Source organism: Oreochromis niloticus, linkage group LG15, assembly GCF_001858045.2.
Source record: "Oreochromis niloticus isolate F11D_XX linkage group LG15, O_niloticus_UMD_NMBU, whole genome shotgun sequence".
In the NCBI taxonomy this organism is placed as follows: Eukaryota; Metazoa; Chordata; class Actinopteri; order Cichliformes; family Cichlidae; genus Oreochromis; species Oreochromis niloticus.
The window spans coordinates 35,418,753-35,435,912 of record NC_031980.2 but is presented as its reverse complement, the minus strand read 5'-3'; the positions used below and the strand labels follow the sequence as shown (position 1 = coordinate 35,435,912).

At 43.0% G+C, this 17,160-nt stretch overlaps 1 protein-coding gene and 1 long non-coding RNA gene across 2 annotated transcripts in view; one reads left to right on the top strand and one right to left on the bottom strand.

Annotated features, from left to right (window-relative positions):
• Positions 1 to 17,160, top strand: part of rnf13 (ring finger protein 13) — a 36,751-nt gene that overhangs the window by 17,493 nt on the left and 2,098 nt on the right. The window contains exons 5-8 of the mRNA XM_003455361.5: positions 8,698 to 8,785; positions 9,479 to 9,569; positions 10,292 to 10,397; positions 11,099 to 11,192. Of these exons, the coding sequence (XP_003455409.1) occupies positions 8,698 to 8,785; positions 9,479 to 9,569; positions 10,292 to 10,397; positions 11,099 to 11,192 (379 nt within the window). The remainder of the gene's footprint in view (positions 1 to 8,697; positions 8,786 to 9,478; positions 9,570 to 10,291; positions 10,398 to 11,098; positions 11,193 to 17,160) is intronic.
• Positions 942 to 16,968, bottom strand: LOC112842347 (uncharacterized). The gene is made up of 2 exons (XR_003214076.1): positions 15,935 to 16,968; positions 942 to 3,932 (listed from the first exon to the last, which is right to left on the bottom strand). It is a non-coding gene; the product is annotated as an uncharacterized LOC112842347 (long non-coding RNA).

Here is a 17,160-nt window from a genome sequence, read left to right as displayed (position 1 = left end):
ACATAAATGGAGAATTCAGCGCCACAGTCAAAGTTGGTTAGCACTGGTTCTGGTGGTTAGTAATTCCCCTCCTAACCTTGCTTCCCACATCTGCCTTACAGTAAATACTTTTCAGTGCACAGCCTGTTTGTGTAGCAGTGACCTCACAGCCCCCAAGCCCCCCCACACACACACTCACACACACACACAGTCTTCAGTCTTTATTCAAACAATGATCTAGCTTCCTGCACGCACTTACTCAGTCTTATGACAGGGTATGACTGTGGCTGACTGGATGTATGACTAGCTCGTGTGTGTGTGTGTGTGTGTGTGTGTGTGTGTGTGTGTGTGTGAGAGAGAGAGAGGGTCCTGGGTTGTTGTTTTTTGTTGTTTTTTTTGGAGCTTGTTTTATATCCATTGCAATTTGTTGTGGCAGCAAGCCGCTTAAGCTGCAGACAGAGGCACACATCCATACATATTCACATATAAAGGAATTGTAAAACACTTAATTGCACACAAATAGACTAATTTAGAAAGCTGATTTGGCTGCATGCTTTAGTCATTGACCTTTTTTCTCCTTTTCCACATTTCTAGTTATAGGTAAAAACATACATTTATACATATCTGTATTAATACAAGCGGCTATTTAAAAAAAACAAAAGAACAACAACATCCAAACGTATCTGCAGTTACAGACAAACACACTTTAATACCTTTAGTTCAAATATAGTCTCTTTCAAACTCAGGCTTGGATTGCACGAATTAAAGCTGTAATGTGTTATCAGCGAAAACACGGCCCCGCCCTGCAGTTTGCGGATTTATTGAACTCTTTATCTAATCGCTAGTCTGGACCTTGAAACTAAAACCCAGCTCTGCCCAGCATTCCTCTGAGAACCCGAGGAGGGAGGGAGCGTGAGATGAAGGAAACCTGAGGAGTTGAATGAGATGAGGGCAGGGAGGTATAATAAAGGCATAAGGGTGGAAATATCAGAGAAGGGGCTGGGTGTTTCTGAAGAAGCTGGCCATCAGGGTGATATCACAAGGGTAATGAGGGGAGAGAGGAGGAGGTTAAATTTAGAGAAGAGAAAGTGATGGAAATGAAAGACGTGGTGTTTTGTAGGGAAGGGACGGGTGGGAGGAGAAAACAAGGAGCAGGAGGGGAGAAAATGGGAGAGAGGTAGTTAAGGGCAGAGAGGAAGAAGGCAGTTAAGACCTGATTGGGAGCTGCAGTAATGGGAAGCTCACATTTGCAAAAAACTTGCATTGTCCAGCTTTTAAAATCATTTAAGGCAAGAAATGTGAACAAGATGTCCTGTGCTGCTCAAACTCATTTACACAGAGCTGAGGTCAAGACTGCTCCATGCAAATTTAGCGACTCCGAACAAGCTCCACGCTGTCATTGACTGCATGAGACACGAGAGTGGAAGTCAAATAGATAAAGAGGCAAGGAGCGTCAGAGAGGAAAAAGCATGTCTTCAGTATAAGAGGAGAGGCAGGAAAGACAAGTCGGTGTTGTTGCTGCAGGACCGCATGCAGTGTTGGCAGCAGATGGATAAGAGTGAAGATGCAGTAACTCTTCACACGTACACGCGCGTGCACATGCAGTGGTGATGCAGCAGTAGTTAGTGATGCTATCAGCAGTCTCTTTCCACTACAGTGTTACAGATCCCAGTATGGGAGCAGAAAGAAGGCAGAGGTGACTGGAGCACAGTGGTATATACTTGGCTTTATTTTATTTTCTTGAATCCTGCAAAAAATATGAGTAGTTATTTTATTATTTTTTTTTGTGTATTCTGTTTTTGTGACATGCATGTAACAGAACACATTCCTGATAGCTTTGTAAGGCAGCACAGTTTGGTGTACTGTGTCTCTCTTAGCGTCCAAACAAGTCAAGTCCAGCTCTGGCCAGTGTTTGTACAGTTTACACACCTTCAGTCAGCTGAGACCTATGCTTTTACACACACACGCACACGCACGCACACACACACACACACACACACACACACACATACACTCCCTCCCTCTCTCTCTCTCCCTCCTGCAGTAATCGAAGGTGCAGTGACCTGTAGTAGCAAGCTACTTTGAAATACCTTTTCCACCATTTTACGGTTGACTGGAAACACGTTTCTTTTTTTTTTCCTTCCCTCACATTCACACAGTCGGATTCATTCACAGGAAGCAGCTCGATACGAGAGCAGAATTTGGCCGCTGTTGGCCTCCAGGCGGCTTCAGCCTTCCTGCTTGAAGGGCAAATAAACTCTTAAAGCTGATGAGTCCGGAAGAAAGAAGAGATTTGCAGGGAAATTTAAATTGTTCAGCTTTGTTTGCATTCATCTGCGTCATTTGTTTTGATTCCAATCATTGATTGGATAAACACTCAAACAATTAGGCGATCTATTAATTTATTCAACAGTGTTGATGAGAGGAAAATACCAGTCATTTGCTGGTTTCAGCTTTGAGGATTTGCTGCTTTTCTCTCTTGGAAATATTTTTCAGTGACATTTTTGGACAGTAGTTGGTTGGACAAAAGAACCAGTCGAATCTTCTTATGGTCAGAATCTTATTAGGTCTACTTTTAGAAAAGATTAGACAAATAATGAAGGCCAATATAAAAAGTTAAGTAATGATGGTGAATAAAGACAGGAATTCATTAGAATTTGGCAATTCCATTGTCAGTATCTCTTATTGATTCGATTCCTTATCGATTCTCAGTGGGTTCTCATTGGCTCTGCTCTCAGAGACACTACCATCGCTAAGAATCATAACAAAAACATTACATTTGTACAAATTCATTACACGCTGTGGTTCAAATGTTTGTGCATGTTGGAGGTATCTGGAGCGTCTGGCTGCTGGGCTGGGGTTAGCAGTCAGTCAGCTAATGTCACTCTGGGTTCTTGGCTAGTTTAGCTTTAGCATGCTGTCTGTGCAGGTGCTTGCAAAGACCCAAAGTTGTGTTAGCAACAAAATGCAGCTGTTTCTGTCTTGGATGCAGTTTCCACGTTACCATTGTGCTCTTGTCCTTTGTAAATAAAATTTATAAAGGACAAGACTAAAAATTCCAAGGAATGAAACTACTAGAAATCAGTTCTCTACAAGAATCGGTTCTCGATTCCCTAATGTTCAGTATATTGCTTTGTCTTTGATCTAATTATATTAGAATCCATCATCAGTTCATGTGCATGTTTCACATCTGTATTCATTTTAGTACAAATTTCTGCCTTCACTGTGCGTTCTTATGCCACATTGTATTTTAACCTCCTGGATCTTGTTAAGTTCACTCGCAGCGCTCCAAAAACAGCAGCCTCTTAAGTTGAGTTTAATCAGCCTTTTTAAAAAAGCCATAATTAGTCAGTTTTACAAATAAACCTTCACCGTCTGCACTGCTGCCCAGTTTAGAATTGGTTCGACGTGCGCCACGGGGTGCCGCGAAGAGAAAACAAGCCGCGCTACGCTTTGTCTGGAATCCAAAGTCTGCTGGTACAAGAAAAGAAAATGATGTGAAGGTTTTGGAAAGCAGAACCGGGGGAAAAAAATGACCAAAGCTAGAAGCTTCTAGAGCCAAGTCATGCCGTCACATGACGACAAAAAATGAAGCGATACCCTTCAGAATCTACACTTACCCTCTCTTCTTCTTTTTTTTTTTTTTTTTTTAGTTTGCAACTTTTCCTACATTCTAACTAAATTGGGTGTTTTTTGGAGTGTTTTGATGCTTAAGTATCATCGCACGAGGATACCTGCTGTTATGATCACAGTTCACCGTGATCTTCCACAGACGGATGAAAAAGAACAGAAATCATTTATCTCTGTTTGACTTTACTATGAATTTCTGTTTTTCTACTCTTCCTAAAGGCTTCACATCTTATTTTCTGCCTCCTGTCATCACCCCGCCCCACACACACACACACACACACACACACACACACACACACACACACACACACACACACACACACCTGCTTGTTTCTCTTCCTCTCTGGAATGCACTGAATGTCCTTATCTTTGCCCATGCAAACACAAGGGTGAGCCAGCAGCAGAGGTTGAATTCCTCTGCAGATCCCAGGCCGACTGGCTGCACCACACACTGGCATCTAGACAGCCTATAACTTAAATGACTCCCTACACGCACTGAAGAATGCTCCGTAAAGACGAGATGCAAAGCATGACCTACTTATTTATCGTTTGGCCATGTTTTTGGCTTCTGACAGCCGTTGCACTTTCCCATTTATGCAACTTCATTTCCAGCAACCTAACTTAACAACTGAACCAGAGACATCTTCATAATTTCACATTAGTCTGTCCTGTTAAAACCCAGCACCTTCATTATACATGATGCATCTTTGGCCCCACACAGTTTGGTTGGGAGATTCAGAAGTGTTATGCTGCTAACCACTAATGTGGCATTAGAGCTGCTGGCCTCAAGTGAAGATGACGAACCAGCTACAGAAATCACTTCTTTCAGGCTAAACATATTTTTATGACCGCTTTGAGTGTAATGGTGGCTTTTAGTGATGTTTTCTGTTGATAGATTGTCCTTAAACGTGTCCAGAAGAAGTTAATCCGTCACATAAGACTGAAAATCACAGCTTGATATGAACCAAAGTCACACACACACACACCTAGATGCAGTGTCTTGTGTGTCGCTTCTCCAGACAGCTTTCCTCCAGACGCTCGCACACAGGAGCCATTGATACCTCCACACAATGCAGCCTCAGAGGCAAACACATGGAATCACAATGCGGCGGCTGCCATACACGCAGCTTTACGTATGCTTGTGCATAAAATTACTATGACAAGGAACACACAAAAGACAGCTGCTCAGTGTTGGTGTCCATGCAGGCCACAATAACGCGCGCGCGCACACACACACACACACACACACACACACACACACACACACACACACACACACACACACACACACACACACACACACACACACGCGCAGAGGTCTTAATGGATTTGCTTGCATCATAGCGGAGTACAATGCTTGTCTAAAGAGCCCTACTTGAACAGCGCAGCTGGCACAAATACTCACGACCAATCATCGCTCAGATTAGTGTGAGCGGCCCACCCCGCCTCCTCACCCCACCCCCTACCCCACTCCAGACGACTTTCAGATATTTTACACTGTGGCCCAAAGTCCTCTCTTTCTGTTCTCCTTCGTGTTTCAGGCCACATGCTCTGACTCATTATTCACATCAGCAGTTCCTCAGTGGCTTCAGGTTGCGAATCGTATTTAAGAAAAATAAACCTACGTTCTTTACTTTGCCAAATATTAGCCAGAGACTGTGTCTCTGCTTAGCCTCCATCATCTGCCAAATCCTTAAAAATACTTAGGGGTGAGCTGGATAGCAGTGACTATTACTTTGTCCTACAGAGAAACTTTGTGTCCTGTCAGTCATCCTCTCACTCACCTAAATATTGCAAACCAAACCCCATCCTCCCCACACCACCATGGTAGTATGACTGCCCCCAGCAGGACAGCACAACCAAGAAATGCTCAGGAGATGCTGAGGGAACACATCTGAGGTGTTGAGTCAGATCCTGCTTTAAATCAAGAGTTTGTCACACGCACCAGAACAACAGGGCCGTTGCACTTCCTCGAGCCCAAATGATCTGAAGGGTTTGCAATATTAAGTGCGTGGCTTTAATATTGTGGTTAATCAAGGCATTATTTCAGTGCAGTATGTCTCTCATCAGGATTGTGTAAAACTACTGGGCTGACTTTTCATTAAAGTTAGTGGAGAGTTGGAGCTGTTAATTTTAGATAGGACTAAGGCCACGAGTGCTGTTGGAGTTGATCTAGGACATTTGTAGCTCAGGAATGCACCTGAGCCAAGACTTGCAGCTTTTGTCTTTTGCAGATAGATTTAGTTCTGTTCCACTCTGCTAAATGAGATTAAAAATGTATTTCTCGAGGAGTGGCAGCGCTGTGGCTGCTTTAGCTTCCATGACTCCCGCAGGATGTTACATCATCTGACGCATGTTTTTTCCCTCTAAACTTCAGAGGAAGCATCTACTGTCCCACTATCTCTGACCGTGTCAGAATGCCTAATGATTCACTCTAAGATTATATCGTCACATCCCGTTTCCTTCACCACATCAGCCACAACAATGGCTGTACAGGATACTGTAGCCCATAAAAGCCGCCGCACAGAAGAAAGATCGCATTACATCAGTTTTCCCCACATCCCCTAATGCAGCACACATGACTCTGCTGCAGGAAGGTTCCCTATTTTACTCTTTTTATTCATGTTTTGAATGTGTGTGTTGTGTATGCATGCCTCACACCTGTTGCAGCCGGAGGCATTATGCCTGCTCTTGCCAACCTTGAAGCTGTGCTTGATTGTTCAGATGTTCCTCTGAGTTTTCAGAAAATTATTTGTCCATATTTGAAATGTTGGTCCGCTGTGTAGACTCACACGTTTGTTTTATCAGAATCTGCTTGTTTGGCCCAACATAAGTCTGTCTTTTTACCGTTTGACCTTTTTAATTAAATTCAAAGTCTTTACCAAATAATCTAAGACTCTGAACAGACATGCTGGTAATCTACAGGAGGTTCTCATGTGGTTTGTATTTCTGATTTCACCAGACAAAGTCTAGTTTTTTTTCTTTCTTTTCTTTTTTTTTTTTGCTGACTTCTCATTTATAATTGTTAAAACACCTAAATATGTAACCCTGTAGAGTACTGGATTGTTTGATGGGAGACAACCCAGAGTTTCTATCTACTCTGTGTGTTTGTCTGAAAATGCTAAAAACATTTGTCCAAAATAACTGAGCAAAGCTGGCAAGTTTTTGGAAAAACCCTGGCCTGGGACATTTCTAGATTATGAAGAGGGAAAAAAAAGGTTTCAGAGCATAGCTGCTGCACTGACCTACGCAGTAAACACCTTACGCACTAGTGCAGGCGTCTGTTTTGTAGAAGAGGTGTAGAAGAGGTGGGCGGGTACACATCTATGATTAATAAGAGTGTGAAGAGGGTGGGATGTTTATGCAACACTTTAAAACACATACAAGCACATGACAATAATCTTTGGCTAAAGGAAATAGCCAGTACTGTCTCAGCCTGGCTTAAATTAAAGAATTGCATGATAAGAAATATGTTTTCAAACTAGAGGCTCAAAATGATATCACAATATTTTCAGGATATTTGTGACAATGCAGGAAAAGTCTGAGTGACCTGTTATTGCAGTTTGCAGAGTTTTAATGAAACAACAATTAATTGAAAGTGGAAATCTTTTCTTTTTTTTTAAATTTAAAAAAAGGTGCCAGCAGCAGGATTATACTGTAGTAGGTAGTAGCTAGTGTTTTCCCAGGAAATTTTAGGTAAAAGTATAAAACACCTGTTTTATTTGAACAATAATTTAACCCTGTAATTCTTCAGGACTTGCATGATATTGTCACATAATAAAACTTGAAGAAAAAAAAAAAACACGCTGTAGCTTGGGCTGTAGCTTTCTAACCAGCTGGTTAAAGCTCTGCTTTACCTCCATGTTACTGCATCAGTGATTTCCATCCACTGTTTGCTTTTCCCGTCATATGGATTCTAACTTCTGAGTGCTGCAGCCATGCTTGGTTGAGTCATTTGTGTACGTTTGCATCGCACATCAGCAGCTGCTAGCATCTCCTCCTTGCCTGCTTGCATAGGCTGATGGTACTCAGCTGTGTTTTTTCCCTCATGGTTTCCACCTTCAGCAGGAACACCTTTCAAGTCCTGTGTTTTGATGGAGACTGTTGAAGTAGCTCCCTTGTAGGGGGAAACATAATCATTTGATGCTGAAACGTGGCTCTTACTGTCAGACATGCCCGGGCTTGACTCGTCGTTGCTCACTCGATATGGCGATATGACACTTTTGCATCATGTAAGTTTAGACTGGTATAAACATGGATTGGACGATATGGTACATGCCTAATGCAAATGGTATTTTTAAAGATTTACATTGCAAAGTATTAATAAATTGTCCAATTAGAATTTAAATGCAAAGCTTGTTTGTTACTGCATGTTGTGTTCGTACTTATTGTTGATGGCTGATAGTCATGGCTTGTTATTGTTATAGAGTACAGAAAAACGCCTGTAGGGTATCAGATCAAACCATGTTGGCTTTTTGTTATAAATAAAATAAGAAATTGCAGCACATCTGAACCGGACCAGGCATCAGGACACAAGCCATTCCAGTCTAAATGTCATTTTTTTGTATTTGTGCTGTTTATCCGAGCCTCAGTAGTGAGGGCCGCAGGCAGAGCATTGAAGCCCAGACTCCTCTCTCTCCCTTACTCATTAACTCCTACCGAGACATTCCCAAGCCAACTGAGAGATACAATCTGTAGTAATATATCTAATATGTTTTTGTAATTACTATTATGGGTATCTTCACATCATTGGACTCTCATATGGTCTTTAACCTGTAGCCATTACAAATACTTTGTGGCTTTCTCTGTGCCCCGTTTCCCATCGTTTCCTTGGAAGCTTCCTATTTTGTATCTTCATTTAAAGCTCATTCAGTGTTTATGCTGCTTGTCTTTCTAGAAAGTGAGCCACACAAATGTTGAACGGTACCACATGCTTCATGCTGCTCTGTTAAATTTGGTCACAGTATATGACAGAAACTGCTGTTATCACATATACTGCTGTCACTTTTATCCATTGACCCCCACCACAACTTTTTTCAGATTGACAATCGGATGTAAACGTTTTAGCCTTTTGTTTGTTTGTTTCAGGTCCTCAATGCCCAAAAAGCCGGCTACAAGGCAGCCATTGTTCACAATGTGGAGTCCGATGACTTAATCGGCATGGGATCCAACGATGGTAAGGTGCTCCTGTTATCTAGTTCAGTGCTTTAACAGGTGCTTGTTGGGTGGCCAAACAGTCTGAACCTCCTTTCATTTTTGGATGTCTGTCCTGTGAAGCTAACAGCTCAGTAATGCTAAAATTTGGGATTAAGTGGTCAAAGATCAAGGTCACACAGATCACTTTTTATTACATTATCATTACATGTTACACAAATGTGTGATAGGACAGAAATAATCAATGGGTGAATTTTCATAGCAAAAAGATCAGCTTCACTCTGCACAAACACTTCTCTGGTCTTTATTCAGCGGCATAACTCAGCAGCTGGTGAACCTTTGAAATCTTTCAAAAGGACGCATTGATGTTTGCAAATGCTCGGGTGTAAAGTATTTGACTTATTGGGGAAATTGCATACTAATCTGAAGGTCGGTGGCTCAAACCCTGGCTCCGCCAACCTGCTTGTCCAAGTATCTTTGTGCAAAGTGCTGATCCCCGAGTGCCTTAGATGCTTCTATCAGTGTGTGTGAACATTAGGTTAAAAAAGTGCTCAGGCATGAATGTGTGTGAATGGGTGAATGAGACTTGCAGTAAAAAAGCACTTTGAGTGCTCAGATGGAGTAGAAAGGAGCTTTAAAAGCTGCAACTGAAAGTAACTGAGTAATTCTAGATGTATGCAACTTATCCATTTTTTTTGTTTTTGTTTTTTTTTAGTGGATATCATGAAGCAGTTGGTTATCCCGTCTGTGTTTGTGGGCGAGGAGACTGCCAACACTCTGAAAGAGGACTACATGTATGACAAGGGGTAAGCTCAAACCCAAATCTCTCCATTTTCTTCTTCTTGTTTTTTTTTCTTTTCCTGCCCATCAGTATAAATAGAAGCAGCTTCCTGCTCGGCTCCTCTCACACTCCACTATGAACAATTCTTACTGTCAACACGTAGAGGAGAGCTGGCTGCTTTATAAAGCTGGATCACTCACCGGCCATTCTTTGCTTTCCAGCCAGGAGTTTAATTTGTTGTTACTGTACAAAAAAATGTGTGCAGCGTCAACTGTAATATATCAAGGAGAGGACTTGTCGCTGCCAATCACCTGAGCTCAGAGGTCACAACATTAACATTAACATTTCATTTCTCCTTTGGTGTTTGTATCAGATACATCCTAATACATGAGGGTTATTCCCACATGCTGGGCAGCCAGGGGAACGAACACCAAACATGGTATTGGCATATTTGCGTCAGCGTGGGCCAGTTTGGTTGTTACATATTTGCCTGAAGCACAGATAGTCTGCTGCAGAGAGGCTTCTGACTGAAATAAAATGTCATTATGTTGATAAGGGGGACCTTTATGTGACTGTCACACAGCTGAACAGCACTAAAGGGAATCTCCTTAATGTGGCAGCTCACAGCAATGAGCTATAACAGAGTGCTGTTGGTGTAGGTCACAGTCACCAGCATAATGCCTGTCTGTGAAAAGGTTAATGTTTACCACATGTCCTGCACCTGACAGCGCTCTGCTTTTCTTTTAGCGGCCATGTGGTCCTCCTGCCAGACTTCAGTCTGCCTCTGGAATACTACCTGATCCCCTTCCTCATCATCGTGGGAATCTGCCTCATCCTCATTGTGGTTTTTATGGTTGGTAAATTTAAGATGTCTTCATTTTAACTCAGGGTTAAAGCATTTTACAAAGGAACAACTAAACTTGTGTAAAGATGGATAGTAATTTATTGTTTTACTGCCATTGAATTGATGATTAAGAAGTAAAAACAGTCAAATCCACACCGGTCTGATACTGAAAGGGTTTTTTTCCTTGTAAGGACTCTTATTTGCTGTAAAAAATAATTCTATATTATTTTAGGAAAACTAATTTTTAATCCCAAAACTTTGTTCTTCATCAGGCACCAGACTTCAGCCCAGGTTGAAGTCTTTTTATTTTTTATGTTTCTGTAATGATTAATCCACCAGTGTTTGCGAGCTCTTTCATCGAAATGTTATTTTAAATTCTGAATTATAATTATTGTTGTTATTCATGAATTTTTGAATTGACAGTTTTACAGAATAGCAGAAAAAAAAAGTAAAGTACATTATTAATTTTAATTAAAATGCCAAATTACATTAATTTACTTGCATCCCTGAACAGAAAGACGTTGTTTTTTTAATAAATAGCAATAACAATTTTTTAAACGTGTTTTTGAGCAATTTCTTGTTTTTATGACAGGTGGTCTAATAAATGTGTTAAGCTCTGTAAATTTAAGCTTCTTTGACTTTACTTGTACAAGATGTGTGTGTGGTTTGCACTCATTTTGACAGTTTTGCTCTATTTGTGCTTCAACTAGATCACCAAGTTTGTCCAGGATCGACACAGAGCTCGGAGGAGCCGCCTGCGCAAAGATCAGCTGAAGAAGCTTCCCATCCACAAGTACAAGAAAGGTAGGAAAAGATCAGTGGTTCGCATCGATGCTTCACAGAAGGAGGAAAATCTCAATAATTTCACTTCCTGGCTTAATAAAAGTTAATTTAAGAGTTCTAGGTGGCTCAGTTTTTGCTGAAGCTGCTCTGTAGCACAACATTATCATTATGCGCAGAAGGAGCAGTGCTACATGTCTGTTAGCAAGGTTTCAATGAAGTTTGTTTTCCTTTAGCAAAAATATTCCAGCATTGTGTTGACTCCCTGAAGCAACTAGCCTTGAACACATCTTTTAGTCTGACCTCTGACCTTCGCGATCTGTAGAGATGCTGTTTTTCCTCTTCCGCTCCTTTCTCTCACATGATTCAGCCAAGAACAGAGATGTCATCGATGCATTGCGACACACCATCGCTCCCTGGAGCTCTGCGCCTAATCTGATTAATATGGACTTGATTTTTTTCCACAAAAGCAGATTAGAGCTCCTCTCTGTTGAGACTGGACACATGACTGATGGTTTGGAATGTAATCTCGGTCATGCCGGAGGCCGGCTGGGTCGAAAGCTAAGTGTAATTTGGATTTTACCTGTCGGGCAGATGTCGGGCTTGTTTGCAATAGGAGAGGAAATGTGATGAATTAAAAATAGATCTCTGCTTTTACTTTTGTGTAAATATTTGAGTGTTTCATCAAAAACCTCTGGAAGCTTTCTAAGTAACACTCTGTGGCTTCTCCTTCTTTCTAAGTATAGGTGTCAGGCTGACTATAGCATTGTTTTGAAAGGCAAATCCTCGTTGTGTGTTGGGTAAATAAGTTTGTCTGTGTATTTAGATGTTTGCCGGCTGTGTTACCTCCAGCAGATGTATTTTGTGGGCTGGAAAGCCCCGGACTGCAGTCGTCTGTGCAGGGAAACACCAGGGAGCTTTGTAGAGAATGGGTGGTGCATAATAAGTATCCCCCTTGCAAAGCTGCTAATTGAGGGGGGTTATGAGCAGAGCTGCTCCTCCCTGCCTGGCAGTAATGGAAGCACGTGCATCAGACCAGCTAAAAGCAGCATGTGCTGCTCTGGTCACTGTTTCTGTCACGTCAGGCTCTGTGGTTTGTGCGCTGTCACGGCTGCGTCTGCGAACAGTGCCCACTCTGACTCAGGGTTTCCACCAAGCACCGCTGCAGTCACCCTTTACTGCTCAGGCGAGTTCGGACGTTCAGGAAACAGCCTCCGGGGCGGCGTCTGCACGCCTGTCAGCTGAGTCAGAGCGTTTAACGACACGGGAAGGGGACACCAAATCTCCACCTAATCACCTTTTGAGCTCTGCACTTTGGAGCAATGCTAACCTGGCAAGAAAGCAAGTGTCAGGTTTGAGCATGGGAGGGCTGTCACAGTGGGACAGCACCCCTGTTGTCTGATTTTGTGTGTTGTTAGGTGGTGCTTACCTCAGGTAAGAGGAAGGCCTCTAGCAGGATTTGGCCTCTGGATATTTGGGATGACTGCAGCACAATTTCTGATGTTTGTGTCACTGTTTTTGCAAGTGTTGTGAGTTAGTGGTATACTAAGGTTAAGCGCCACATTGTGACTTGTATTATTTTTAGCTGTAGCCTTTGGGACAACTCAACTCCACACAATTCAATGTGATGCTAAGAAAACTTGCTTCCTGCACCGTTGCAGTGCTGAAGTTTTTGGCACCGTGCCTGAACTTCATCACTGCAACGGTGCAGCTTCAGACTGGGAAAGATGTCTAATGGTGCCCTTCTTGGCCCCAGTTACAGCGGATAATGCTGAGCTCGGACTCTGGGGTGCTTTGACCAGATGCAGCTTTAGTGAGTGGGAGTACTCTGATGCTGTGTGGCTGTTGATCTTGAAGCTGCAAATCTGAAACCCTGAACAGCTGTGCAGCATATTACATGTTCAGGTGCTTATTTTGAAATGCAGCGGAAGTTGCAGTGCAGAATGTTTTTCTGCAAAGGTTCAGTGGGCATGTTCTCGTGTTAAAGGTCTCGTAAAACATTTAAATCACGGATACCTTTTTGTACTTAGTTTAAAGTGCAGCTACCTCGAACATTTCAAAGCTATTAAGGTTTTTGTCTCTTGGCTGATGTATCATTTAGTGCTTCCCAGTCTCAGCTTGGCTACAATAATCACACCAAGGTGGAAGCAGCCAGCAAGCCCAAATTGATATCTTACCATTTACTTCAGGAGGGTTGTTAGTGGCAGTCTTGGTATACATCTAAATCTGTAATGGCTTTGCTCTGTGTTACTGTGAGTCATAGGCCAGGAGAGCTAAGAAATGTAGCATGGTGTGGAGTCATTTTGGGAAGTGGGAAGATGCTTGCCAGCTAATTACAGCTGCTGCTGTGCTGGCAGGATGTCTTTCTGCTGATGAGAGTATCTGCTCACCATCTGACAGAGGAGCTTACACCAGCATCGGCAGAAACCTGTCCATCACTTCAGCAAATACTTTAGTATAAATTGATTTGTAGGTTGTAATTTTTTTTTTTTTTTTACACCTTTGATGGCTACTAATGGGGCCAGAGTGTGCCAAGAAAATATCCTCCCCACCGTTTCACCACCACCACAGCCAGCCTGAAGTGTTAATGCAGGATTGGATCAGTGCTTCAAATTCTGACCCCGCCATCCGAATGTCGCAGCAGAAATCTGGAGTCATCAGACAAGGCAACATTTTTCCAGTTTTCTATTGTCCAGTTTTGTTGAGCCCGTGCAAAATGTAGCATCGGTTTCCTGTTGTTAGATAACAGAAGTGGACCCTGGTGCGGTCTTATGCTTTTAAGGCTTGACATGTAGGTGCTCTTCTGCATAGCTTGGTATTAACGAGTGGTTATTTGAGTTACTGTTGCCTTCCTACCAGCTTGGAGAGGCCATTCTCTTCTAACATCAAGAAGGAATTTTCTCCCATTTTTTCCAGCATCCGTTGTGTGGGGAAAATCCCAGTAGGTCAGCAGTTTCTAAAGTACTCGGACCAGCCCGTCTGGCACCAACAACCACATTCAGTCACTTAAATCACCTTTCTCTCCCATTCTGATGCTCAGTTTGAACTTCATTTAACTGGCATATAATTGGTTGATTAGGTACTTGCATTAAGAAACAGTTGAACAGTTACTCTTAATAAAGTGGCTGTCGAATGTATTTAGACAAAATTGAATATTACAGAGTTTGTCTGAGTGACTGTGACAGTGATTTCTTCTAGGATGCCCATTCCAGGCAGCACAATGATCTCGCTTGATGGTTCAAGCATGAAAATGATGTGAATGTCACTCTGTGGCTTCACAGTCACTCAGTGGAACATTTTGGACCAACGCACAAAATGCCAATTTACCAAAACACCAAATTTTGGAAGACAGAACTCTATTAGAGTTCCAGACAGTCAGTGAACTGATGCCATGGCACATTAAAGCTGTGATAGCAGCAGGTGGTGGTCGAGCTGAGAGATAAAATGATAGAACGGTAACCTAAATTAGCATTTTTTTTCTCATGCCCAGCAGAGGACGACTTCTCTAGTTGCAGAAAAAGTCTGAGAAAGTGACCCGAGCAAGCTCCAAACATTTTCCTGATGTGTTTATGGTCTCATTGAAGCTGGTTACTATGTAGCTCCTTCCTCCATAAAGACGACATTTGATGATTTCCCGTGTACCCTTCAGTACATTAAGGGTGCAGTGCGTTATCAGGGACTGTAACATCTAGTCCTTTTTACTGAATCTACTGAATCAATAAAGACGTAGTTGGATGACCATTAGAATAGCTTGTGTGTGCATGGCAGGGACCACCCTGACTAACTTCTAATGCAAACCCAGTCATTTTATTCTATAGGCAGGTCTGAAATACATGACAGAAACCACTTAGTTCAGAAAAGAGCTTCAAGGGGTAAAGAGTGAGGGCAGGTCATGCGGTGTTACCACGTGAGCGTGCAGCGTCGTTCGTTTGCTCAGTATCATCCACTGCTTATTCATCACTTCAAAGCACTGACACGGTACAACCTCAAATCTACAGCTCAAGGCTTTAAGACGGGCGGGGCCTCGCTGACCGGTGTGTGTGATGTCACGCTGTTTGTGTCCATCTTGCACATACAGTCTGTGGGCCCAGCACCTTATTGAGACACATGATGTTTTCTTTTTGTAGTCTGCTGTCATGCAGGTCGTTTGCTTAAATAAGTCGGACGGTTGCAGTTGGCCAGCAGACAGTGCTTGTAAAGATATGGGTCAGAGGTGGTGATGGTGGATAACGTCACTTGTGTGCATGGAAATGGGATTCCTCAGACTGAAATGAATAGTAAGCGACACAAGGAGTGTCTGCACGCATGGTACACAATGCTTTAATGAAAGCCACAATACCCATGCAATCAGCGCACAATGCCAGTATGTAACATAAGACCTGTGCCGACATACAGCATTATGTAATTGCAGCTGTGCGACTGCCGGCTAAGCACCGCGCTGCCATTAACATGACATATGCTCCAGTTTTCTTACAGAACCTTGCATCAGCTCCACTGACAGCCTGACATTTGAAAGCGAGCTTTAGCCTCACTTTGACGCCAGTTTTTGTCAGGAGCCGGCATCTGACAGATGTATGAGTCAGAAAGTGTGAATGCACACGTGCAGCAAACTGGCTGAAAAAACAATGAATAAAAGAATGAAGGGATTGATTTTGACCCTTGGTTTTACTCTTCTTCTGATCTTTGACCTGCAGTCTGTTCCTCCCTGTGTATGATGAGTCACCCCACCCCTCCCTGCAGCTTTGCACATTCAAACCAAGGCGAACACACACACACACACACACACACACACACACACACACACAGACTGGACTGAGCAGCTGCAGTGTCTCAGCCGTCGGTGTGTGAAGCATGTTGATGTCAGTACAGAGGAGCCCTCTCTGTCTCTTAGCTCAGTGGCCTCCTTGCCAGCTGTCCTTGTCTGGTCGGCGGTGACAAACTGTAGATGCTTTTTTTTTCCCCTCGCCCTTTTACTCAGTTTTTGTCAGCCTCTCTTTCATTCGCCTGCCCGCCCCAACTCTGCTACGCTTTCACTGCTTGTCTGAAGTTCAGTAGGACAGCGTGGTTCCTTTGAGAGCCAGGAATGCTGGCAGGCTGGCCGATTAATGGGAAAAATGGAGGGAAGAGGAGCTGCACCAGCTCTCAGAGCTTTTTAACGTGTGCTACTAGCCCCGAAACATATTTGCGAGGGATTCCCAGCATCTGAAAAGTTGCCAGATGTGACCTAGATGTTTTTCGAGGGTACAACAGCCCAACTTTTAAACTAGGATGAGGAGTAACCACCATCCTGATGAAAAACATGTTGCTTTAGGGTACCGCACGTAGCCTGAATCTCAGCTCACAGAAATTGTGTTATTGTGGTGGAAGATTCGAGAAATGTCCGCAGCAGTTTCTTTGATCAGCTCAAGTGGGCTAATTTGCTCTGTGACGGGTGTCGACTCGGTTAGACTGTGACTTATGTTCTGCTGCAGTGCTGTGCAGAGCCCTCGGCTTTCCTGGAGGAATCTCTCAAGTTTTCGAGTGAACAGGCCATATTTGTCCATTCTGAGCAGCCTTAAAGTGCCAACAGCTTTTGAAGTGTCGCAGAAAGCGATCCTCGATGGCATTTTTGTTTATTTATTTTTAAATGTTATCTCCCCAGTGCGAGGCCTCAGAGTTCACAGAACAGAGTTCAGAAAGCCACTGAACGTTTTTCTTCTGCTTCTCAGAATAGCTCAGTTATTGCCACAGTTCAGCATTTCCTGAGTGGATACTGGATCCGTGCCTGCACAAACTCTCCCTCACCCTGCGACTGTTCAGCACTGGCAGCAAGGAGAGGAAAGGATGGAGGCCACTCTGGAGTCGTGTCAGAAGAGTGTTGGGCGAAAAGAAAATTAGCAATGATTGTGGTTGTGTTGGTGTTTTGAGTTAAAAACAAAGCTGAAAGTGAAACGGCTGAGGCGGAGCCGCAGTCGGACACGCTGCCTCGAGTTGGAAGTCGATGATGGAGGGA